The sequence below is a fragment of the Vombatus ursinus genome, unplaced genomic scaffold (assembly GCF_900497805.2).
Source record: "Vombatus ursinus unplaced genomic scaffold, bare-nosed wombat genome assembly UNPS02000580.1, whole genome shotgun sequence".
Classification (NCBI taxonomy): domain Eukaryota; kingdom Metazoa; phylum Chordata; class Mammalia; order Diprotodontia; family Vombatidae; genus Vombatus; species Vombatus ursinus.
The window spans coordinates 5,267,905-5,292,581 of NW_020940358.1; the positions used below are offsets into that span (position 1 = coordinate 5,267,905).

General features: G+C 42.3%; 1 protein-coding gene across 1 annotated transcript in view; it reads left to right on the plus strand.

Annotated features, from left to right (window-relative positions):
- The first annotated feature begins 6,376 nt into the window (after positions 1-6,376).
- The window catches only part of CHRNA4 (cholinergic receptor nicotinic alpha 4 subunit), a 53,796-nt gene continuing 35,495 nt past the window's right edge, over positions 6,377-24,677 (plus strand). The window contains exons 1-4 of the mRNA XM_027850076.1: positions 6,377-6,461; positions 8,187-8,338; positions 18,078-18,122; positions 18,254-18,363. Of these exons, the coding sequence (XP_027705877.1) occupies positions 6,377-6,461; positions 8,187-8,338; positions 18,078-18,122; positions 18,254-18,363 (392 nt within the window). The remainder of the gene's footprint in view (positions 6,462-8,186; positions 8,339-18,077; positions 18,123-18,253; positions 18,364-24,677) is intronic.

The window sequence follows — 24,677 nt, forward strand, 5'->3', positions numbered from 1 at the left end:
TGAGATTGCAGAGAGGATTCTAGAAGTTGCTACCGACTATCCCAAAGATGAAGGAGGCATAATTTACAAATTATATCATATATTAACCCAAAATCCCATCCTAGCAATATATGCCGAATCAGGGGAAGCCATCTAGGCTTTGCCGTCAGGACTTTTTAGTCTTGATATGTAAATCTCTGAGAAGGTACAGATAACTTTGAGATGATTTGGATATGTTAATGAACTAACCCCAAGGTGGCACAATTAAGAGATAGTCTATTCCCCCAAAAAGCCCCATAAAAATGAGACCTCAAAATTCTGCCCTGCTCTACTCTCCCATCTCCATTTGGGTCCATCCTGCTGAGGGCTCCCAACTCTAATCCAAGGTTAAATGAGTGATTATCTGTGCCTCTCCCACTCCCCATCCTCTTCGTCATACTGCCTGACTTTCTTCACCACTTTATTCTCCTGTCTCCACACCATCCTTCTCAGTACCCTGCCCCCCTTCACTATTTGTCTCTGTATTTTCTGTGTTATTTGCCCCTATGCCCTCTGAGCCTTATTACAGTGTAATTGTAGCCTAACTTCCTATTGTCATCAAGGTTTTTCCCAGTGAGTACTCAAAGACTGGGCATGCTTGTGCCCATTTCATAATTTCATAAATTAATTATCAACTCAGGAATATATGACAACCTAGGCTGATAAAAAGAGAAAGGATATGGAATTTCAAATTTAAGTAAGAGCTAGTTGTCTAGTTTGGCTGGCACATGAAGGAATGGAATATGAAATAAAACTGAAAAGAAAGATTTGAGCAATGTGATGAAATCCTGAAACATCATGCTGAGGAATTTCTATTTTGTCTTCTATGAAGTAGGCCACTTAAAGGGTTTTTTTCCTTTAAGGTAGAGGAGTGACATGGTTAGATCAATGTTTTGGGTGGAGAGAAAAGGGGGCATTATGCAAGAGATGTTCTGGAGATTTAGTGCAATTATTATCCCTAATTTACAGTTGAGGAAACTGAGATATAAAATGTAATTTCCCCAGGACCACACAATTAGTAAGTATAAGAGACAGGGTTCAGGTCTTTTTGACACCAAGTCCAGCACTCTGTTTACCATGTTACCTAGCCATATAACTACCTTGATCATTACCTCTTCTCAGATTCTCATGGAGATAACCCAGGTGCACCCAACATGATTAGTCTTACTTCCATGCTATCCCTCCTAGCCATCACTAAGAAGGGCAACTCTTATGAAAAAAGTACCCACCATCTTTGCTGTGGGCTATGAGTGGGCTGTGAGGAATTGCAGGAAGAGCAAAAAGACAAAGTTTTCCCCAGGAACTTGGCAGTGAAAGGGAAGAGAAATATAGGATGATAGGAGACAAGGTCAAAGGTGAGAGGAGATACCTAGGCATGTTTCTAGGCAGCAGAGAAAAAACCATTAAAAGGGAGAGAATGAAGATAATAGAAAGGGAGGGAATGATCACCCAGGCAATGGGGTCAAGGATATGGGATCAAAGAGGAGATGTGATCAAGGTCATAAGCAGAAGAGTTAGCTTTGATGAGCTTTGACTTCAGAGAATGTAGAAGTTATATATACTATATAGAGAACTCATGATGACTTTGACTTTCAGTAAAATAGGAAGTGGGGTATGGGATATGGGGAGGTATAGGATATATGAGGAGATAGTATATGGTTCAGAACAGATAATGAAGAGAGTATGACAGCATCAATGGTAGGGGAGGATGTAGAGAGGAAAATTGCCATGCAACAGTGAAAACCCAGTTGACATTAGATATCATGAATGTAGTAGATAGCTGGCATAGTTGCATATATTCAGCAGTAGGGATATTATAGGAATAGCCAAGGCTTGAGGATTAGCAGGTCATGAATGATGTCAGGGTAAGGGTCAAAGCATTCAAAGACAGAGGGAAGTATATAATAAACATTTTTGATTAGCTTGGCCCTGGCCACCTCTCAGTGCTTTTTTAAATACAATTCAATAAACTGAGTGCAAGGCACTGGTGATGATACACAAATGGATCTGTGATCACATTGACTTGGGAATTCCCACTGAAGTCTAATTACAAGATGGTAGGATAACAGACACACCCAGGAGACATTCCATTTGTAGAGTAAGCACTTTGCTCTCCATCTTTTGAGTCCTTGGGAGCACAGACATTCTCACACCTTTAGTTCTCTGAGGTTTAGAATCTCTACTGGATTTTAGTGTCCTGTAGCACCAACCCTCTCCTATCTCTTTTCTTTTCTTTTAGGCAATTGGGGTTAAGTGACTTGCCCAGGGTCACACAGCTAGTAAGTGTCAAGTGTTTGATCTGAGGCCTGATTTGAACTCAGGTCCTCCTGACTTCAGGGCCAGTGCTCTAGCCACTGTGCCACCTAACTGCCCTTTCCTATCTCTTTTCTTAGGGAAGTGACTAAGCACTGATCTAGTGAACAAATCTCTGGGGAGGCCTGGCTCCTTCTTCCTTTGTGTTGTGAATGTATGCATCCTTATTTCATCCAGGTCCTTGACTCTGTTGCAGAAGAAGTCATCTGTGACTCAGGGGAAGGAGGGCTTTCTGGTAGGGAGGGGTATTCAAAAGGCAATGTGTATCTCTGTGGGACTAGATCTGGAAACAGTTCCTGAGTAGGTCAAGTTATGGGAAGGCTGGAGGTAAGAAAGATGGAAATAGGATAGCTAAATGGGCACAGGCTAGTCTATCAGCAGAATTTTACATGAGTTTCATGGTTCTGAGACAGAAAGCAGGGCAGAGGAAGAGGGAATAGCTGGATGTGGTAGAGTGGGTGAGGACTCCCCCCATACATACATTTATTCATAAAATCTCCTGAGCAAATTTGGAAGAAATCTCATAAGTCTAGTCTAACTCATATCAAACTGAGAATCCCCTCTATAACATCTTCTACAAGTGGCTATCCAACTAGCAAGGAGAAGCCATAGCAAAATGTCTCTCTAATTATCTTGAAAAGCTCCTGAAGCAACCCTTGCAAGTTTTAGATGATTGTCACTGTTAGGATGTCTTTCCTTACAAAGAACCTAAATTTGTTTGTCTGTAGCTTCCATCCATTATTCCTAGTTCTATCCTTGAGAGCCAAGAGTAAGAAATCTAATCTCTTTTCCACATGACATACCTTTGAATCCTTGAAGACAAGTTTATCTCCCTCTTCAGTCTTTTCTTTTTCAGATTAGACATTTCAAGCTCCTTCAGCTAACTCTTATATGAAATGGTCTTAAGACCATTATCTTAGTTGCCCTTATCTGGGTGCTATCCAACTCTCCAACATCCTTTCTAAAAAGAATTGAACTCCTGGTGGGTCTGACCAGAGCAGGTAATAGCATTTCTATAAACTTATTTTAGACACTTTGTTATTGTTCAGTCATGTCCAATTCTTTGTGACCCCATTTTGGGTTTTCTTGGCAAAGATACTGGAGTGTTTTGTCATTTCCTTCTCCATCTCATTTTACAAATGAGGAAACTGAGGCAAATAGGGTTAAGTGACTTGCCCAGGGCCACATAGCTAGTAGTATTTGGGGGTGGATTTCAACTCAGGAAGATGAGTCTTTCTGACTCTAGGCTTGGTGCTCTATCTACTGTACCACCTAGGTTATTTGGGACCCTATGTTTCTCTTAATGAGGCAGTCAGGAAATACTTCTCAGAGGAGATAAAACTTGGCAGCTTTCTCTAAAGGTATTAAAGGATAGGTGGGACATGGAGAAGCAGAGAGTAAGGGAAATAACATAAGCAAAGATTTGGAGGTGGTGATGAGCAATGCTACGTTTGGAGAATAATCAGGAGCCTGAATTATATGGAATAAAGGATTTTGTTACAGCATAGTGAGAGTTTAAGTTGGAACTAGATTTTGGAAGACCTTGGATGCCTAACGAGTTTGGGTTGTATCCTATAGACAATGTTTTTGAGCAAGGGTGTGACATGATGGAAATGGGATCTCAGGATGATTAATTTGCACCAGGTATACAAGAAGTTGAGCCTGGAGACAGTCAAACACACCAGAAACTTTCTGCAATAATCCAGGCTGCTCCTCTTCCCTGATCCAAAACTGCCACTTGTCTAGGTCTGATTCAAATTATTCATAAAACACAGTGTGTTGGAAATTTTTCTGTCATCAGTGACACAAGGTACCAAAGGTTGAAAAAAAATGTTTATTATTATCCCAACCATTCTTCCCTCCCTGCCCCATGGATGAGTATAGACTTCTCCCTCTACAGGGGATACTAATCTTATTTTAAGGTCAATGAAAGATGTTCAGGAAGAACACAAAATGTTTGCCTCCTTTCTTTCTGCATAAGCAAAATCTAACCTTCCCTCTTCTGGATACTGATGGAATAACTCTGCTACATGCTGCCCTACCTCTCAGGGTTGTTGTGAGGATCAAATGAGATAACATTTGTATAGTGCTTACACAGTGCCTGGTATAGTAGGTCTTAATAAATATTTCCCTCTTCCTTTCTTCTCCCACTATAGTTTGATCCTTTATCCAAAACTGGAGTGAGGGACAAACCTGACTGGAAATAGGTAGATCCACTTTCAAACATCATTTCCTAGAAACACACAATTAACAAAAATAACAATAAAAACTCAACAGCAAGTTTTCTTCACTGGATCCCTGGTCATATCTCTCCATTGGTTTTCAACACTCTGGATGTAGGACAATCAGAAAGGATATCTATTTTCATGAGTACTCCAGAAGGCCCAAGAAATCTTACTAGGCAGCTACTTCTCAGGACTCTGTGACTTCCAAGAGGATCTTTTATTTACATACACACATATACATATATGTATGTATATGTATAAATATATGTATTTACGTGTATGTATATGTGCATGGATCTGTACATGTACAGATACAGAGATGCAGAAGAGATTGGGAGAACTCCCAATTCACAGAGTTCAACACAAACGAGAAGGGGCTCGTATTATCAGGTGCCCACCACTGCATTCACACCACATGGCTTGGTCTTCCCCTCCATCCACTCCTGTCTGGATCTGGAGCGTTGGGGAACGGCTCCAGGGCACTCCGATTTTGGACCGGAGCTCACAAGGCCATTAGCAAAGGCAGTTGCCAGAGGCTCATCTCCCAGGCCAGGTGGACATGCTGATCCCAAAGACCAGCGAGCCAGGTCCTGCGGTAGATAGGATGATTGTTGAGAATGAATACAAATCTTCCTCCTTATCCAAGGGGAATGGGTCTCTTCTTTGTTCACTGGGCGTTCTCCCCACCCATCCTTCTCCTTCTAAGGAGTTGTCAGTGGACAGACTGCCGATCAACTCGTCCCTTTCCTATTTCTACCAGTGGATCGTCAAAGGTTTGCTAAATCTGTGCTAGAAAAGACAGAGGTTAACTGCAGTGACAGCACTGGACTTGAGATATTTGCTGAAAATGTAACAGATAAATATCCCTCCCCCACCCTTGTTCCAGTCCTCCCCCTATACAAATGCCTTCAATCCCCCTTCTTTAGAAAACTAGTTAACCCCTTCTTTTCCCCCAGCTGAAAACCAGAGGTCCGACACCTTCCTCTCCCCCTCCCCCCCAATTTAATAGTAGAGGAGAATCGAAGGTTTCCTGACTGCTATTTTTTTTTTGACTGAGTGGGCCTCAATAGTTCTCCCAGAGGCCAACTAGCCCATTCCCCTGCCTTTCAACAAGACTGTCAGTTCTCCAGCCTGACTGTGGCGTCAGAGACCGGGTAGGGAGTGTCTTCAGAGAAGGACATTTCCAGCCAGGATTCCCCAAATTCTGTTCTAGTTCCTTGAGGATTTCGGGTCTGAAAAGCCAAGCCATACTCGGAAACTCTCCCAATCCCACAGGAGAAAGAGAAGGAAACTTTCTCCAGCCGCCAGCCCGCAAAGCTAGGCTAGGTACTCTACCCTCCTCCTGCCTCCCCTGTGGCCGTCCCTCTCACCCTCCTCCGTCCCCTCCCCCGCAGCTCCCCCCTCCTCTCTTGCAGGAGGCGGGCAGGTCCAGGCGGATTAAACACACAGAGCCACAGTCCCGGCCACCTCTCTTCCGCCCAGCCTTGGCCGACTGTTTCTCTTCCATAGTCCCGCTATCTGTCAGCCTCTGCCTGCCTGCCTCTTTACCTCCCTTCACTCCTCCTGGAGCTGCTGCTACTCGACGGGAGCCAGCCAGCCCCTGGAAGAGGCAACTGGCCGGCGGGACTGACAGCTGGCTCCTGGCGGAGCTTTGTAGGGCGGAGGGGAGTTAGGCTGGGTGTTCTGAGAGTGCCCCGCGGAGGGCGCCCTGGGATCGCGCCAAAGGGGCATGAAGTTGTTCGCAGGGGAGATCCAGAGAACGGGAGGTGCGGGGGAGCCCAGAGACGCCCAAGTCTAGAGGCTCCTCAGCTCAGTGCGCCATGCGGCTCCAGGGGCCCCGAGGGTCGGCGCTGCTGCTGCTGCTGCTGAGGGGATTGATGCTCCTGGGAGTTCTTCTACTGCCAGGTAAGTTCCAGGGCCCTTAGATGTGTCCCTATCCCAAAACAGGTTCCAGACCCCAAGAAATAGCCGATGGGGTCTAGACTCTGGGAGCAAAGCGGGACGACTGCGTTCCTGCGGTTTCAGGTTCCATCCCACCTTGGCTAATCTTCGAAAAATTACAGAGAGGGAACCTTGGCACCCCCCCTCCACCATCAGCTTTGGGGGGGGGAGAAAAGGAAATGGTGTTGGACCTTTCGTTTTGCACCCAAGGGAGGGGGAGGAAAAGGGGTTAATTCGCTTTCTAAAGTAGGGGGATTGCAGGCATTTGGAAAAGATTGGGGGGGGTGGAGACAGTGAGAGAGGGAGGGAGGAGGAAAATGTTTTTTTCATACCAGCTCTGGCTTTGCTGGTTATTGACATAAGCTCCTCCCAAGCCTCCTACGCCTGATCCCCAATCTGTTGCCCCACAGGGAGTCCCGAATACCCTCTTCTCAATACTCTCCCCATTCTGCTCAGAAAAAAGGAATGACTGTCAATGAGTGCTCAGATCCTTCTCTTCCTTTTCCACATCCTCTGTCATCATCTCGCCCTTGCTGTCACGGAGTTCCCCTCTGTTCCCCTCCTTGCTATCTCTCTTCCCCCGCCCCCCTCCAGCTTCCTTAGGCAAAGCCTGGAGTGTGATCTTTCTTCATTGCTCCAGGTCGACAACTCCCTTCCACCTATTCCTACTCTCTAGTTTCTGGTGTCTACCTCCTTTCCTCTACCCATGTGTTGTCTAGGCTCTGAACTATTAGGAAAGGGGAGCATTCAGCACCGCCAATAGCATCTTTTTTCTCATGTCCTGTGAAATGTGAATGGAGACTCTCCCATCTTCCTTCAAGGTGGAGGGGCTCTATAAGTGCTAGAAGGTGTTAGTGATGATATGGTGGGGAAGATAAGTGCTGAAATGGACATGAGGGACTTGGAGGTTCTAGTCATAGCTCTATCACTGCTTTGGTGACCTTGAGTAAGGCACTTAATGTCTCTGTGAAATGGGAATAATAATATGTGGTCTGTTGGGGGGGGAGTATTGTAAAGATAAAATTAAGTAAGTTATGTAAAAGTACTTTACAAATACAAAGGATGGTGATGATGTTGGAAGCTAAGAAGGTTCCGTCTTTTGTCTTATCAGGGATCCTGAATTTCCTCCTGTAGCTCTCATTGCTTTCCCCAACTAGCTTGGAATGAGCAGAACGCATCTCTCTGGATGCTTCTTCTCTCTTCCAGGGGCAAACAGGAAATACTAACCCTAAAATGAGGCCCTGAGTCTTCAATTAATTTCAATGGAATACACCTTTACTTCACCCCCACCAGCCATTCTTGTGCAATGGTGAACTCACCACTTCATGTCAACTCCTGTGTTCAGAAGACAGTCTTTAGGCATTTGAGGGGCTAATAGTCTAGCTGAGCAGACACACACACACACACACACACACACACACACACCACCTCTAGAGGGAAAAAAGAACATAAAATAGAACACACGTTTGGTATTTTTTAATTCACAAATTGAAAAAAAACCACATAGAATAGGTTGTGCTAATATGGTTATCCCCATTTTACAGCAGTAAAGTGACTTGCTCTTGATCACACAGCTTGTAAGTAGGTACTTCCCCCTTCTTCTCATAGTGGAATAATTGTTTTTATCTGAAACTGTCTTCCTTGGTGCCTGTTTACTCCAGATTTGCTCTGTTTTATGTATCTCTGCAGCATCTGGTCATGTGGAGACTCGAGTCCATGCTGAGGAAAGACTGCTGAAGAAACTCTTCTCTGGCTACAACAAGTGGTCCCGGCCTGTGGCCAACATCTCTGATGTGGTCATTGTCCGGTTTGGACTGTCCATTGCTCAGCTCATTGATGTGGTAGGTTCTGCTGCTTCTGAGAAAGATTGGGACCTGGACAGCAAGCATTTTGCAGTGTTGGGGTTATGGAACTGAAAAATTCTTTAATGGCTTTTCATCCTATAGGAACATTTCATCCCTCATAGACAAGTATCATATTTAGAAGCTCTTCAAAATGTGGCCCCATTCATTGGAACTTTGTATTAGGAAAACAGAGTGGAAACGTTTCCTAAGTTGTGATATTAAATGTGAGGTTCTGTTCCGTTTCATAGTTACTCAGCCCTAGAACTGGTCACTAGCCATCTTTTCTCATGACAGGAGTAGATGAAACCAGGGAACAATAATAGGTAATACCTACAAAGCACTTGCGATATACACTATCTCATTTGATCATCATAACAACTATGGAAGGTAGGTGCTGTAGGCATTAGTATTCTCAATTCACAGATGAGAGACAGCATTGAAGAGCAGATAGAGAGCCACCTTTGAAATTCCTCCTCTGGCACATACTGGCTGTATTACCTTGGACCAATCACTCGGCTTCTCATTGCTCCAGGAAATTCTGAGATTTTAAGTCATAGAAAAGGTGTCCACTTGCCTCAGGAAAGTCCTCATCTAGAAGCTGTCTGTGGTGCTGAAACCACAGGCCCAGTCCCTTTCCTTTAAGTAGGAGGAAATCCATCATCACATAGCTACTAAGTATCATGGGTGAGATTCAAACCCACATTTTGCATGACCTCAAATGTAGTGCTGTTTCCACTGTACTATACCTCTCACAATGCAGGGGAAGGCTAATCTAAAAGTACCATTGTTTGTAGTCACATGTCAAGACAATGCCACACTGATGCCTCCTATATCACCATAAATTCAATGCTTACCTGGGCCAATTAGGGTTTTTTTTTTCAATTCAGCCACAGACTGACCACTAACTCCCAGCCATCTCAAAAATCCATGCTACTGGTCATAGGGGGCATCAGGGGAGAGCATGGTGCAACCCATCCCTACTCCTCTGTGGGGGTGGGGGAAGAGGAGGGACAAGATTCTAAAATAGTTCCTTCTGATGATAAGAATAAGCAGTCTAGGTCTGCCATAAGTGAGTGCAAACCTGTGACAAGAATGTGTAACTGGCTTGTTGTAGGCTATTACTTTCAAGGCTTGCAGAGACTACATTTTACTCAGCCATTGCTCTGAGAACACACAACTCTCAGCAAATTCTGTGCCAAATTATGACTGAGTGGTGACCTAAGATCTATAGATACTGTTGTTGCTTCTCAATTATCCATGCTAATGGAATGGACCAGAGACAAAGAAAAACCATTTGCAGGTCACAGAGAGATGACTAAGAGTTGTTACTGTCATGGGCAGCAGCTGTGTTCCTCATGGAACATCAAAGGGGTGAAATTGCATGGGCCAGGTCACAGACACTGACATTTCTATTTCTCCAGGTGGGTGTAATCATCTCCATTTTGTGGGTCCTCTTTTAGAATTAGCAATCTGAGTGGATGGTGAATGTATATGGCCTGCAATATGGGAACTTCTATACAGAGATTTCTGAAATACAGTGTGCTACCAGCATCTGCCTCCACCACTGGTTTGGGAGTCAGGAGATGTGGGTTCTTGTTTGGGCTCTTCTCACTACCTGCAACCCTGAGCACACATTACTTAGAATAGGGCTTCACATATTTATTGAATAGAAACCTTTGGGCCTCAGTTTTTTTTAAATCTATAAAGCTAGGGGATTGTACTGGATGATTTCTAAAGTCTTTTGCAATGGCAAAGTCTGTGGCCCTCATGACTATATCATATCTAAACTTTATTTTTCTAACTTTGATAGTGTATGTTCTAAGGCCTCTTTCAGGTCCAACAGTTTATGTCTTAAGGCCTTCTTTCAGCTCTGACTTTCTCTGAGTCCATAATCATATAAATTGGGGCCAGGCTCCCTGGCCTACCTGTAACTTGCTTTCAAATTAGTGCCCATTGTGGTGAATCTGAATAATTCAGAATGCTGGCCCTAAGGGCATCCCTGCTATTAGAGTTTAGTCTATTAGCAGTATGGAAAGATCAATAATAGTGTTTTGATGGATTTTGCTTTTCCAAAAAGATCCTCTTCTTGTGAAGGCTAGATTTTTGCATTTCAGCCCAGCTCAAGCTAGAGTGGGACCTAGAAAAGGGGTCTGGAAGGAAGCCTTTGTAAGGATGTTATTCATATCATGGGAACATTATGGGGTTGTGGAGCATTTCCAGATATTAGTCTCTGAGCCATAGGTTGTTAGGGGGTATTGCCACTCCCTTTTAGGCACTAATCAGTCACTGAGGATTTGCAGATGAAGAAGGTAAGTCATGTTGGGGCAGTCCCCAAGGGCAGAGGTCACACTGTACTATCTTTGAGAGATCAGAAAACAGATACTTCTCAGGTTTTTTTCTTGATTGTATTTTGCTACAGCAAGCAGGAATCTGTTTCCCCTACTGTTTCATCTGTCAAAAGGATATAGCCTTGTATTTCCTCCTTGACACATAGAGGACAGCAATTCAGTTTAATTAGTATTTATTGAGTACTTCCTGCATGTTGGGCTTTATAGTGAATTTAGGAAGAGAAGACATGGCCTCTGCCCTCAAGGAATTTAAAGTCTAGTTAAGAAGACACAATTTATACCCTGCCTAGAGAATAGATGATAAGTCTTAGATGAGTAGTAGGAACTGTTGGGTGGGATAGAAGGTAATTGGAAAGAGAGAGAGGGAGAGAGAGAGAGAGAGAGAGAGAGAGAGAGAGAGAGAGAGAGAGAGCGCACTGTATGGACTGAAGCATAGTATTATAGAATTAGAAATAGAAGATACCTTAGAGATATTGACCTCTCAGTTTACAGATAAGGAAATTGAGGCCTAGAGGGGGTGAAATGACTTGCCCAAGGTCACACAGGTAGTACATGAACAAAGTAATGAAGGATTGAGGCTGATGTGTGCATGTGTGTACAAGTACATAAGTGTGTGTGTGAGAGAGAGAGACAGAGACAGACATATACATACATACATACATATATATACATATGTATGTGTGTATATATATATATATCTGTGTGTGTGTGTGTGTGTGTGTATAGACAGAGAAAGAGAGAAAGAGAGAGCAGCCAGGCTTAAGGGGAAGGTATGTGATGTGCTCTCTTATTTTCTGAGAGAAAAATCACTCAGAGAGATACTACTCAGACATGTGACAGAAAAATGAATTCCTGCTCAGTGTCAGCATCAATCCCCTCCATTAGGCCAAGGTCACTTAGCCCCTCTCTGTACTGTCCTTCCAGGGGATGATCAGAGAAGCAGGATCAAACACAGAATCTCTAGGCCAGATAGCTGCCTCTAGTGGCCTGGACAGGCTTGCATGAAGCCTTTGCCTTTTCCAGTACCACTCTGGAAAATAGAAGATTGCACACTCCAGGGAGACTAGCCTAGTTGCTAGCAGTATTCTCCTTGTCACATGTTATCTCAGGTTTCTATAGCCACTTCCTTTCTTTGTTTTTTACCTTCCCCTTCCTTGTCTCTCCCTTTCTTATCCCTTAACCTTCTCCATTTCTTTCTCTTGTCCTTGTCCCTGTCTCTTTTCCTCCATCTCTTCTAATTCTCCTGCCCACTCTGGTTGTTTGGCCTCTCCTCTGGGGGATTTGTCACTGGAAGATGAGCCCCCCCCACCCCACCCCTCTGTACCATCTCCCTCTTCCCATTTCTCCATCTCAGACCACCTAAGACCATGGGACCCAGATTCTTTAGTTTCTTCATCTGTAAAAATAAAGGGATTGAACTAGATGATCTCTAAGATCCCTCCACAGAATTCTATGAATCAAAGGTTTATGATAACAGAAGTGTTGTTTTAAATGGACAAAATTGTCTGCTTAATATTCAGGCAGCACAGAGAGTGGCAATCCCTCTTGTCACAGCTTTCCATGTTTGTCAGTGTCTGCCAGAGTGGGCCAACCCTGGCAGCTGGGGCAACTCAGGTTTGGCCTGTTAAAAAAAATTGGTGCAATATTGGTCTTTAGTGGAAAATGTGCCCCTAGGCTCCCTTTCCTTCCTACTAAACCCTATTGCCCTTAGAAGATCCCTAGGGAAAGCAGTAGTGGGGGAGCTGCCTTTTGATCCTTGCTCTCCTCCTACTCATATACCTTTTGGCAAATCACTTCATTTCTGTGTGTCTCAGGTATTTCTCTCAAGTGGAAATATTACTATTTGCCCTGCCTACATCACTGGGCCATTTTATTGGAGGAAGCAGGGAAATATTAGAGAAATCAGACTTGTGATTTCATTGGTGTCAGGAACTCAGGGTACCGAGACTCACTTGACCCATACAGATAGCAGCAGCCTAGAGGCATTAAGAGGTTAAGTAAATTGCTTAGGGTCACACTGCTAGTACTCATCAGAGGTGGGTCTTCCTGTCTCAGGCCAGTTCTGTATTCCTTATACTATTAGACTGCCTTCCCCCTGGGTTGTTTCTAGGGTCAAATAGGATAATGCCTTGGGAAGTGTAAAACAACATGCAAATATGATATATTATATGGTTACTCTGTACTGACAAAAATGGACAGCTGGCCATCTAGTACTACCAGAGCACCATGGAGTTCAAAATCTCTTTGAATTGTTTCTGTAAAATATTCCCCTGCCTGTCTTCCCCTGCTAGGAGATGGGCCGTATGATTGTAGATCTGGCCTAGAAGGGTGTTCAGAAGCCAACTAGTCCAACCTCTTCATTTTACAGATGAAAAATCTGGGACCCAGGGAGTTTAGAGGCCCAACATTACTTGCTCAATGTTATGCAATGTTAGAGGCAACATTAGAATCCAAATCTTCTGAGTCCAGAATTTGATCTCTTTCCACTGCACTACATTGGTGCCTGTGAACTTGGTGTCCTATTCATAAAACCTGCTTTAATATGTGTAGACTCCATCTTGGGCTAAAAAGTGACTTCTGGCAAAGGGCAGCTATCTTATTCTTGCTATCCAAGGATTCCAACATGCTAACACTTTATGTAGATACACTTTGCACTTTCCAAAGAAGTTTCTCATTTAATTTTCACATCATTTCCAGGTTGGCATTTATTTCAGCACTTTCACAATCTGTGATTTCCCTACTGTATATATTCCCTCCACTGGTGCAGATCACAGCCCCTTTAGTAGATTATCTTTGTGAACTGTCATGGCCCAGAAAATTTATCACTCAGTGACCATCATTCTGATAAGGAGCTCCTAAATTAGCCAGACTGGTCCTCAGATGACAATGTCATAGGCCTGATGCATCTTGGTAGGACCTTCCAGAGCTTTCAGAACATTGGTTCATTTCCATGTCATGATGAGGCATCAGAGAAGGACTTTGGTGGAGCACCAAGTAGGTAGCACAAGTGTTATCACGTCCATTTTACAATATGGAAATTGAGGCTGAGAGAGGTTGTGATTCACCCAATATCTCACCTCCTCTTAGTCACAAAACTAGACCTTAGGTTCTCCATTCTAAATCTAGGGCTCTTCATGATACCAGATGATTTGTTGTTTCAGAGAGCCTTTGAAGTTGGATTAACCCAGGTGTAAGATGAGGTAGAGGCAGAAAAGACATCAAAAAGGATGAGGGAAGATCTCACTGTCAGTCATGAACATCACAGTGACTGTAATCCAGTATAATTTGTGAAGGAGAAAAATGATGAGGATAAACATTCCACTCTAGTTGGAATCCCTGACATCATAGCTCTCTGGGAGCTAAGCCCTTCCCACCAGTCCTCAGGTCTGTCACAGCATTTTCAGTTGGCAGAAACTCCGTTGTGTCCCCAGCACTTTCTGTCAGTCACACCCATGGCTGTTATGACAGAGAAGAGCCTGCAGGTAGTAAATAATTTAATTAAGTTGCATTAACAATGCCCCAGCCTGACTTCATTTTATTTATATATGCACAGCTATCTACTGCAAATTTAAGCAGCCCTTGATGTAACACTGGGCACAAAATCTGGGTCCAAACAGTATATCTAAGGGTACTCTGGTGAGTGTGTCTAATATTGTGTAAATGAGTCAGCATGTATATGAACATGGGTTAATATGGGAATGAACATGTGAGTGTTTATAAATGAACACATATGAGTATTAGCCTGTGCTAACATGTGATTCTGTGTGTGGATTAGCATGTGAACATTAGCATAAGTGTGAGTGTGCATTTAATTACAAATGAGAAGCCAAAAAGTCTAGGCAATGAAATGCTGAGCTTAGAGTAGGAAAGATCGAGTTTAGATCCCACCTCAGAGACTTACTGTGTAATCATGGGCAATTCACTAAACCTTTCTGTTCTTCAGTTTTCCTATCTGTAAAATGAGGGAGATGGAACTACAGTTCTATGTGTGTATGTATTAGCATGTGAATGTTATTATGAGCCATCGTAGTATATGCTAGCATATGAATGTTAATATAGGTGTATGTGAATGTGTGTGTTAGTATACATTAGTGTATGAGTTTTAGTTTTAGTGCTTGTATAAATGTGCATGTTTATGTGTGTGTTTGTCTGAGTCTATGAATGTCTCTCTGTGTGCTAAAGGACCCCAGGTTTATGCTACAGGATTACTAATGTGTTTTCAGGCACTAGAATGAATTTGAGTTTTTGCCATCTGTGCCAGGGAAGGCATTTTTACTAGAGCAAAGGAAATCTCCAAGAATGAGCAGCTGGAGGGTGAGGTCCCGAATGTGAAAGGATTTTGTGTATGAGAAGTGGGCTCTGTACATTTCCCCAAGCAATGCACCATGGATATTTTATCCCTGTTGCTCATTCTTCACAAGTGGCTTCCAGAGAAACAGCGCCTTTCTACTCCTCCATCAGTCTACCCTATCTCCCTTTCCCTGAGTGATTTCAGTTCAAGTAGGAGGTTTGGTACTGGAATGGAAAGTCAAACTCAGAGGCATGACAAGAAACTGGACAGAGGAAAGGGGAGGAAATCATGACTTTTAAATGGAAGAGCATTGTTTACCACAGATGAGACAAAAGGAAAAAGCAAGTCAGATTTTCAGCAAAGATCCCAAACGTCCCAGTGAAGATGTGGCTGAAGATTTCTTTTGCTAGTAGAAACTAAGTGTATGTTGTTGTCATTCAAGCATTCCCCTAATGCCATAAGGGTACTAGGAATGCTTACTCATATGTTTCTTTTCTTATACCTGAGTTTTCCCCTCTGAAAGGGAGAGGCCTTTTGGCTATAGGAAAATAAGATCTTTCATTGTTTTAGGGGAATGGAGATTTCTTCTGCTCTCATTTTAACCTAATGTAATTGTGACGGTGATTGAGTACACAATCCAGTCTCTCTGACCTAGATAAACTGAGGCCTGGAAAAGACCTTAATTGAGGAAGGCTAAGAGCATTCACTGCATCCTGGGTCTTTGCCAGTCATCTTGTCTTTTATCTTACCACTGGACTTCAATGATTCTAGGAAAGAGTGAGGCTGTTTACTTTGTGCAGCTCTACCTCACTTAAATCCAATTCACTCACAAGTTACACATGTGATGTTATTGGTCCTCTTCAAGAACAAAGGACGAATAATCACAAGTATGTGTAATGGCACTGAATCAAGGCAGTGTTAGCTAGTGGAAATTGTTAAGGTTCTCAGCTCAGTTTACTTGGAGCCAAGTAAAGCCTTGGCTTTATACAAACGAGATTCAACCTTGTGATTCTTATAAATCACTCTGGCTCTTGTCCTTACCATATTTGCCCTGGAAACCTAATAATTTAGTTGATCTCCTTTCCTTAGGGTTCCCCCAAAAGACATCAAAATATATCTAGGACTCTATAGTTGTGAGTACGTAGAGTCCTCAACTCTTTTATAAGCACTCTAGTTAATTTTGTCAGATACAGGCCAATCAATCAATTTTCTTCAGTCTGTAGAAAATGTAAAATAGTCAAAGGATTCACAAAAGCCCATGGACAGTTAAGACAACTCTTGTTTCCTCTAGGGACCTATATAGTTCTCCAAACACAGCACCACCCTTTGGTTGACATGTTTGCAGAAAAGAAATGCCCAGATGACCTCTCATCTTCTGGTGATCCATTCCCTACTCCTGCCACTTCCCCTAGGTAACTATGAATCCCACCAGTCCTATAATATTACCCTAATGTTTGGGACTCCCCCAAACAGGAATTTTGTGCTTGGAGTTACTAGAATCGTTCACCCTTTGCCATCACCCCTGCACAGTGTTCAAACTGTAGGTTGTTTGAGCGAAGAGATCAACCAAATGATTAAGTTTCCAGGAGCAACCCTGAGTAGGAGCATGAACCAGAGTGATTCATTAGAACCACAAGGCTGAGCCTAGATGATTGTAGTAGTGGAGGGCAAGGTCCATATTTAATCCTCCTCATTGTGGCTCAGGCCTTTGCTGCTCCTCTTACCACATAATTGCTCACTCCTCTTCTTTCCTGGAGGCTCTGTCCAGAAACTCACTTTTGTCCAGGAAATTCCCCTTTCTCTCTCCTGGAGGATATGTCCAGGAACACTTGACACCCTGCCACTACCCCTGGCTGCTGCTATTTCTCAGTCACTGTGGTTTGCTCCTCTTATGGGTCTGTGTGCTTCCCCCTCTGGGAATTCTTTCAGCACTTGCCACTGCCATTTCTTTGCTGAAATCTCTGGGACAGAGAATTTCTATCACTGCTTCTTCATGGAAGGGAGCCATGGATGGCCAGTGGCAAGAACTCTCAGACCCAGAGATTTCAGCCATGAAAGGGATTTTCCTGGGCACTTTGTAGATTCCCAGGCTTCCTGTCCTTCCCCTCCTCAGGATCCAAGTTCATTCTCTGTGTGTCCAACTCTCAGTTCTGGTCTTGATATGGAAGGTCAAATGAGAAAATGTACTTCTTTCTTTGTAGATGTGGGGTACTATGGGTATGGAACATTGCATACAGTGTCAGACTCAAATTGATGTGTTGGTTAGTTTTGCTCAATTGATTTTATTATCCTTCTAAGTTTTGTTATGAGGGATGACTGGCTAGGTAGGATAACAGGGGAGGAATATATTCAGAAATGAAGATGATATTAAAAGAGAAGATAGAACTTTTTTTCAAAGGGACAACAATCAGAGGCAAGGGGAAGGAGTGGAGGGAGGAGGACAGATGCTTATCTGGGAGCATGAAGTGAGAAGTTACAGAGCAGCTGTGCAAGAAGTGCAGGATTGGATGTGTGATTTATAAATCAATTCTAGCTAAGGAATATTAAGAACTGCTTTACTTTTACTTCCTGGGATACCAAACCAGAACAGACCATGGTCTGCAGGGTTGGAAAGAATCCTTTTTGCCTCTGGTCTGAGTGGGAAGGTCTGGAAGGATGCATCTTGACAATGGGAAAGGCCTGTAAGTTTAACACAGAGATTTCTTCAATTGACTTCAGGTTTATGATGTAATCTTGACCAAACAAAGGAGCAAAATCCAAGTTTACTGAAGGCTTGGCAAAGCCTTTTTCAGAGGTCTTTATTTGAAAGGTCTGTAGAATTTCCCCAGGGCAATACACCTACACTCACTCTCCTCTTCTCTGGGACCCTGCTACTACCTAATAGATGTTTGCTTATGGGTGCTCTGGGAGCCTGTTGTGTGGCCGCAGGTGACAATGTAGCCTCTCTTTACATCTGTTCCTGAGTAGGTTTCTGGCTTCTTTGTTGCTGAGTTTATAGGGGAAGAAGGAATGGGAAATCAAATGATTTACTAAGGGTCCTCCACTGCTCTGTAGGAAAATAATGAGCTTCTTTCTTGTGTCCCCTTGCTTTTAATAGGATGAAAAGAATCAAATGATGACCACTAATGTGTGGGTAAAGCAGGTGAGTGTGTCAGAAGGGCTGAGCCTTTTTTCCTCCATGCATTGCCCTCTTTTCATCCTTCCCTCCTTTTCCACTTCTAACCATCTTGTTCTTTTATTGTGTTTGATTCTGGGGCATATGGGTGCCTATAGGAATGGCAAGACTACAAGCTTCGCTGGGACCCGATGGACTATGAAAACGTGACCTCAATCCGCATCCCCTCAGAGCTCATCTGGAGGCCTGACATCGTTCTCTACAACAAGTGAGTTTCTTCCCCATAAAGCCTCCTCTCTACCCTTCCTCCCAGTGCCAGAGAAGGTATTTTTGTGGCTTCTGTATTTGTCCTAGGATGCTGCATGATGCCCTGGGAAGAACCCTGGACTATGCAAGAGACCTGGGTTCTTTTCCTTGTTGCGTCTCTGTGTGGCCTTGGGCAAGTCATTTTCCCTCTTTGGGCCTCAATTTTCTTATTTATATAATAAAGGTATTGTCCTGGATGAGCTCTTTCATCCTTTTCAGCTATGTCATTCTTTGAGTCTATAGGGAACCGAGAATAGTCTTATGGTTCCATTGGTATAGACAAATCTCATGAAAAACTGTCTTAACAAATGAGGTTGCACCTTCTCTGCAATTTATAGTTGTAGAGTAGTTACTTAGAGCATTGAGAAGTTAAATAATGTAGTCAATATGGGTCAGGGGCAAGACTTGAACCTGAGTCTTCCTAGTTTCGAGGCTGTTTCTCTATCCACTAGGCCGCACTGCCTCTTTACATCTATGGTTCTAGCAATCACTCTGTTGCAGCACATACATTTGCTACCTGTGTGACTCTGAGCAAGTCATTTAACTGCTCAAGATCTGTTTTTTCACCCGTAAAATGTTGTTGTTGCTGTTATTCAGTCATGTCTCATTCTTTGTGACCCTGTGGACCAACTATGCATGAGTTTTTCTTAGCAGATACTGGAGAGTAGTTTGCCATTTCCTTCCCCAGTTTTATGCAGGCGGGGGTTAAGTAACTTGCCCAGGGTCACACAGCTAGTCAGTGTCTGAGGTCATATTTGAACTCCAGTCTTTCTGACTCAAAGCCCAGTGCTCTATTCACTGCACCATCTATCTGCCCCATAAAATGACTAGATGACCTCTAAGGTTTCTTCAAGCTCTAAATCTATGCTCCTTTGAAACTATCTAGGATGATCTTGAATCCAAAAGAATTTTGCAGGACTTTACTAATAGACATAAAGACATCTTCAGAACTTGGCTCTGTGCAACATTTTGTCCCCCTTGTACACAGAGTGATTTGTATCTACTGATCTATCCTACCCCAGTTAAGTTTATCAATTAATAGAAGTGGACCTTACCTTGTGTAAAGAAAACACATGAGAACCCGAATTTATACGAAGGATAAAATAGCTGGTGTCATTAGTGGAGGTTTCCCTAATGCATTTCAAATGGGATTTAATTTATATATAATTCTTCAAATATGAAAATATATGTAAATTGAGGCTGACTTGGAGCACATATTTAGACATCTCAGTTCTCCCACAGACAAATCCAAATGGCTTCAGTGTGGTTTGAAGCCCTCTCTGTCAAGTTGGGTGTGAAAGGCAGATCTCAAACGTGAAAGTAATTTAGAATCCTTAGCTCCCCCAAAGAGTCTGCTCAAGTGCCGCCTCTTCTGCTAGGCCTTTCCTCATCCTCATAGTTTTTAGTACCCTGCACCATCAAATTACTTCATATTTTCTTTGTTATGTATGCTGCATTGATTTAACTGTGTTCAGTACTGCCTGTGCCCACAGCAAAATGGAAGATCCTTGAGGCTATTGTTTTTGGCCTTTTTATCCCCAGCCCCTCCCCTCCCCTTGCATACAGTAGACACTTAATAAATGCTTATTGAATGACTTCCTGAATGAATAGAAAAGATAATTTCAGACTAACTAGCAAATTGCATGACATCCTCATCTTTTGCCTCATTTGCTCTTTCTGGCATTTTAAAAATTTGTATCATTTCAATGATCAGCATGGGAATCATTCTCTGAGCAGGCAGTGAGTCCCATTTTCATTTCATCACACCAATTATATTGGTCTGTTGCTGGGAAAGGAGAAGGTAGCCCCAAAGCTGCACAGAAATATGCATGGGAAAAGGTGATAAAGAGCCCCTGATGTTGGGACTGAGCTATTGCTCTCCTCAGCAGCCCTTCCTGCCTCTTTCCCATTGGTTTTGAAGTCTCTCCTCTAGGGCAGAAGAAAGACACAGCTCAGCAGACTTCGGCATAAACTCCTAGCTAACCAAGTTCCCACAGGAAATAAAGAAGTTGCCTGCTTTATGCCCAGTTTGTTCAGGGCTCCTGGGAAGTTGAGAAAAAAATCTGATAATTTAGAGATCTTTTTTTCCCTTTCAGTTGGAATCTGCCTAAATTCTCTAGAGATTGACTGTTCCAAGTCTCTCCTCTCCTCCCTCCCCTTCCCTCCAGGTAACTGAGGTTTGGCTTGTAAACAGCCAATTTCTCTCTATCTTCTGTTCCTTTCACCTTAATTCTCAGTGGTCATTTCTCAATATGTGTGAGGACGGGGAATAGTTCTTGAGGGAGAATCTGCAATAGTTATTTTCATTTTTTCCTCTCCATATGGAAGGCACTGATTAGTTACTCCTTAGAGCCAGCTAAATAAAATGTAATGCATTTACCATGCAGATGTTAATACTCAGATTCTGGAACCCAGACCCAGCTTTCTAGGCCCAGCAGAAGCTTTCCTGCAGTGCTTACAAATAAAATAAATGGGTTTATTCCTTCCCTTCTTGTTTCTAACCATCTGTCCTCAAAAGGCCCATAGTGTTCAGTCAAATACTAGGTCTAGTCTCTGAAAAGTATCCTAAAGGAATATGCTTTAACTAAAAATGATTCTATTTGGTTAAGAAAGATTGGGTTTATCTATAGATTTAATGAATTTTTATACTGCCACTTGAGGAAGAAAATCTATTAATGTGGAATGTTATGTTACTTTAATATTATTTTAGCTGAGATGTATTAAAGAATAACTCTGGTCATCAAAGGATATGGAAAGTATTATTGTTGATGTTTTTCACCCCCTTACATATTGTGTGCAAACAGTGGTCTCCAACCTGACTTGGGTTTTGGATTACCTAGATTTGGACTTTCCAGATCTATCATTTACTACCAGGGACAGGACCATTCTGGGGGAGGGGGGTGGCAGGTTGGATCCAGAGAATATGTGTGATCAATATTCAGTTGGAGATCAAGAGTAAATTAATATTCTCAGGGAGGAATTAGGATTCTACTGGGTTTGGCTGAGCTGGAGAGATAAGCAGCTTTGGGAATCTGTAAATAGTCTCTACCAGATCTGAGAGAACAAGGAAGTACGTGAAGAGCCTGGGCTTTTCCCAAACCCTCTTTGTCACTAGGGAACCAGAGGTGTTTAGCTGTGGACTGCTAGCCTCCTGGCTCCTCTGTAAAACTACTCTCTATAAGGATTGGTATCTATGCCAAAGTGACCATTCTCTCAATCCTTATTCTGCAGCCTAGATGGAACACAGGAACCTCAGCAGGCATCTTGCCAGTTAGAACGAATCCTTCAGAATTGGCAACAGAGGCTGGAATCGAGCCAAATCTAGGAAAGCTGAGGCTTGAGGGGAAAATGGCAGCTTGTAGTTCTGGACACTAATTTCCAAAGAAAATGACAGGTGATCTGTGTGGGCTTGTGTGCCGCCAGCCATAAAACTGAGTAGTCAATTCACAGTCAATTTTTTTTAAACAAAAGGAGAAAGATGTCATGGATAATCAAAAAGTAATTTCTATTTGGCATTGAAATTCATTTTATACCACACACATACACACACACACACACTCATTAAGTAATATGAAATGAGAGAAAATTCATTCATTCAAGACAATAAGGGCTGAGGAAGATACAAAGGGGAGAAGGGAAAGGAGCAAACATCTATTAAGAGGCTTCTATGTACTAGGTACTACACTAAGCACTTTTCAATATTATCTCATTTGATCTTCACAACAGCCCTGGGAGATAGGTCCTATTATGATCTCCATTTCACAGTTGAAGAAACTGAGACAGACAAAGGTTAATTGACTTGACCAGAATCACACAGCTAATGAGTATCTGAAGCTAGATTTGAACTTAAATCTTTATTACTCCAGGCCTAGTTCTCTATCCTCTGTGATATCTAGCTGCAAAAAATGAATAAGACTCAGTTCCTGCCCTCAACAAACTTTCAGTCTTGCAGGGGAGCTAAGATAGGCTAATATGTAACTGTAACAAAAGGTAATATGTCCCTTCAGGAGTACAAAATATATTATTTGGAATGTCAAGTATTAGTAAAGAGATATAATAAATGTGACAGCAATTTGGAGATGGGAGAGATTGCTATGGATAGAGCAGTAGAGAAAGCTTCACCAAGACAACAGGATTTGTAACAGGACAAAAAAGGGGGAAGGTGTTGCCGGCAGGCAAACTATTAACAAAACCTTAAAAGTGGGAATATGCAATACATATTCAAGGGAAAGTGAGAAAACCACTCAGGTAGGAGTATAGGGTATATGTAGTGAAGAGGGGAGATGAGGCCAGAAGGTAGGGTCTGATTTTGGAAGCTACATGGTCATGACATTTTAAATATGAAAAACAAACAAAAAAACAAACAACAAAGCCCTAAAACTAAGCAGATTTGCTTTTTAAGGATTAAAATGAGTGGTTTTCCTCCCCAATTTCTTTTTAAATAACAGGAATTGAACTTTCCACAATACACTGTGACCTCCTTATGCTCTAAGAGGAGGATAAGGCATATACACCAATACCACAATACAAAACAATATATGACAAGCACACAAAAGAGGTATTAACTTAGTACTAAGTGAGGCCCAGGGGGATGAAGGTTGTTGCTAAAGGGTTGGGGTGAAATTTGAGCAGCTTTCATAGAGAAGGTGGCATTTGAACTGGACTTTAAAGGTCTGGGAGAGGCTGTAAGGAAGGGATCAAATTCCAGATACAGGGAATAAGAAAAGCATGGAGCTGGGAAAGTAAAAAGTATAAGTAATCTAGTTTAGCTGAATCTCAGAGTATTGGAAGGAGAATATAATGAAATTCAATTCCATTCAATGAATATTTATTGAGTGCCTACTATGTACCGGATGCTAGGGGTTGAAATGAAACAGTCTGACTTTAAAGAGCTTTTGTTCTATGTTGGGTTACAAAATATACACATATAAGCTGTTGTTGTTGTTTGTCCTTCATTCTCGAAGAGGACCATGACATCAGGGAGGTGATGCCATGACATGCAAGTGAATTGGATTTAAGTGAGGGAAAGCTGTGCAAAGTCACTAACCTCACTTTCTCCTCCAAAGCCATCTGACTCCAGTGGCAACCCCTTCTTTTTTCTCCTTAAGGACTTTTGCCTTAAAGCCAAATCACTCTGATTCTCATTGATTGGCCAATAATAGGTCGTAGGCCAAGTCTCAGAGTGAATGTAAATAGCAATTGTTTCTGTTTTGGCCAGAAACTCTCCCAGATTAAATTTTTTTAATCAGGTAAAGAGGCCATTCTCTGCCTCATTTCTTACTTAGCCTTAATCACTCATAAGTAAATACAGCATAATTTGAAGTAGGGAGGAAACACTGATAAATGGGGAAAATCAAGAAAGGCTTCCATAGTAGGCAACACCTGAGCAATTTCTTGAAGAAAGTTAGGTATTCTAGGAGGCAGAGGAGATGGGAGACAGAATGTGGAGTCTAAGGAACAGCTAATATAAGTGAAGGGACAGTAGAGTGGTACCAGTGGTGAAAATAAACCAGCCCAATTATTGGTGGTGGTGGTGGGAGACATGAGAAAAATGTTCCACATCTATTTAGTTCCTGTGGTTAAAATGATATATATGGCAGTGGAAAGAGCCCTGGAGAGGGCAATGGGATGTGAGTTCCATGTTTGCCACCAATGGGCAGGTCAATGAACCTCTCTAGGCCTCTTTTACCCAAATATAAAATAAATAGATTATAGTACTGTAGGGATTCTTTTTTTTTGAAAGTAAAATTTTAAAATGTCTTAAAGAAAAGAAAATTGCTCATTTACTATATACAGAAATAATTTCATTAGACAATTCAGGATTCCTTTTGATAGTAAGTATTATAGGATGGAAGTTAAATGCTAAATTCTGAAACACAGAATTAAAAAAAATGAATTTATTTGAAAACTATAAAATTGACTTATAGTAGTCCATCAAGCTCAACTAATGCTTTAAAAATGTTTTCTGTAAAATTCCATTATGAGATTGTTCTCTCAAACAAAACATTAATAATTAAAATTTATGCTTGAAAAACATGTCTTTATTGACATCTTCTCTTTCCTACATCATCACAGTTATTCCAAGTTTCTTTCCCCGTCCTCCTCCTAGAGAGCTATGCCAATTATCAAATGATATTCTTAGAGAGAGAAAAAAGATCAACCCAACTGATCTATACATTGAAAACTATGAAAACATATGTAACCTGTGAACCTCTCTCTTCCATGAAGGGGTGGGTTGGAGGTGTCCTTTCATATTTCTTAAATTGAGACCTACTT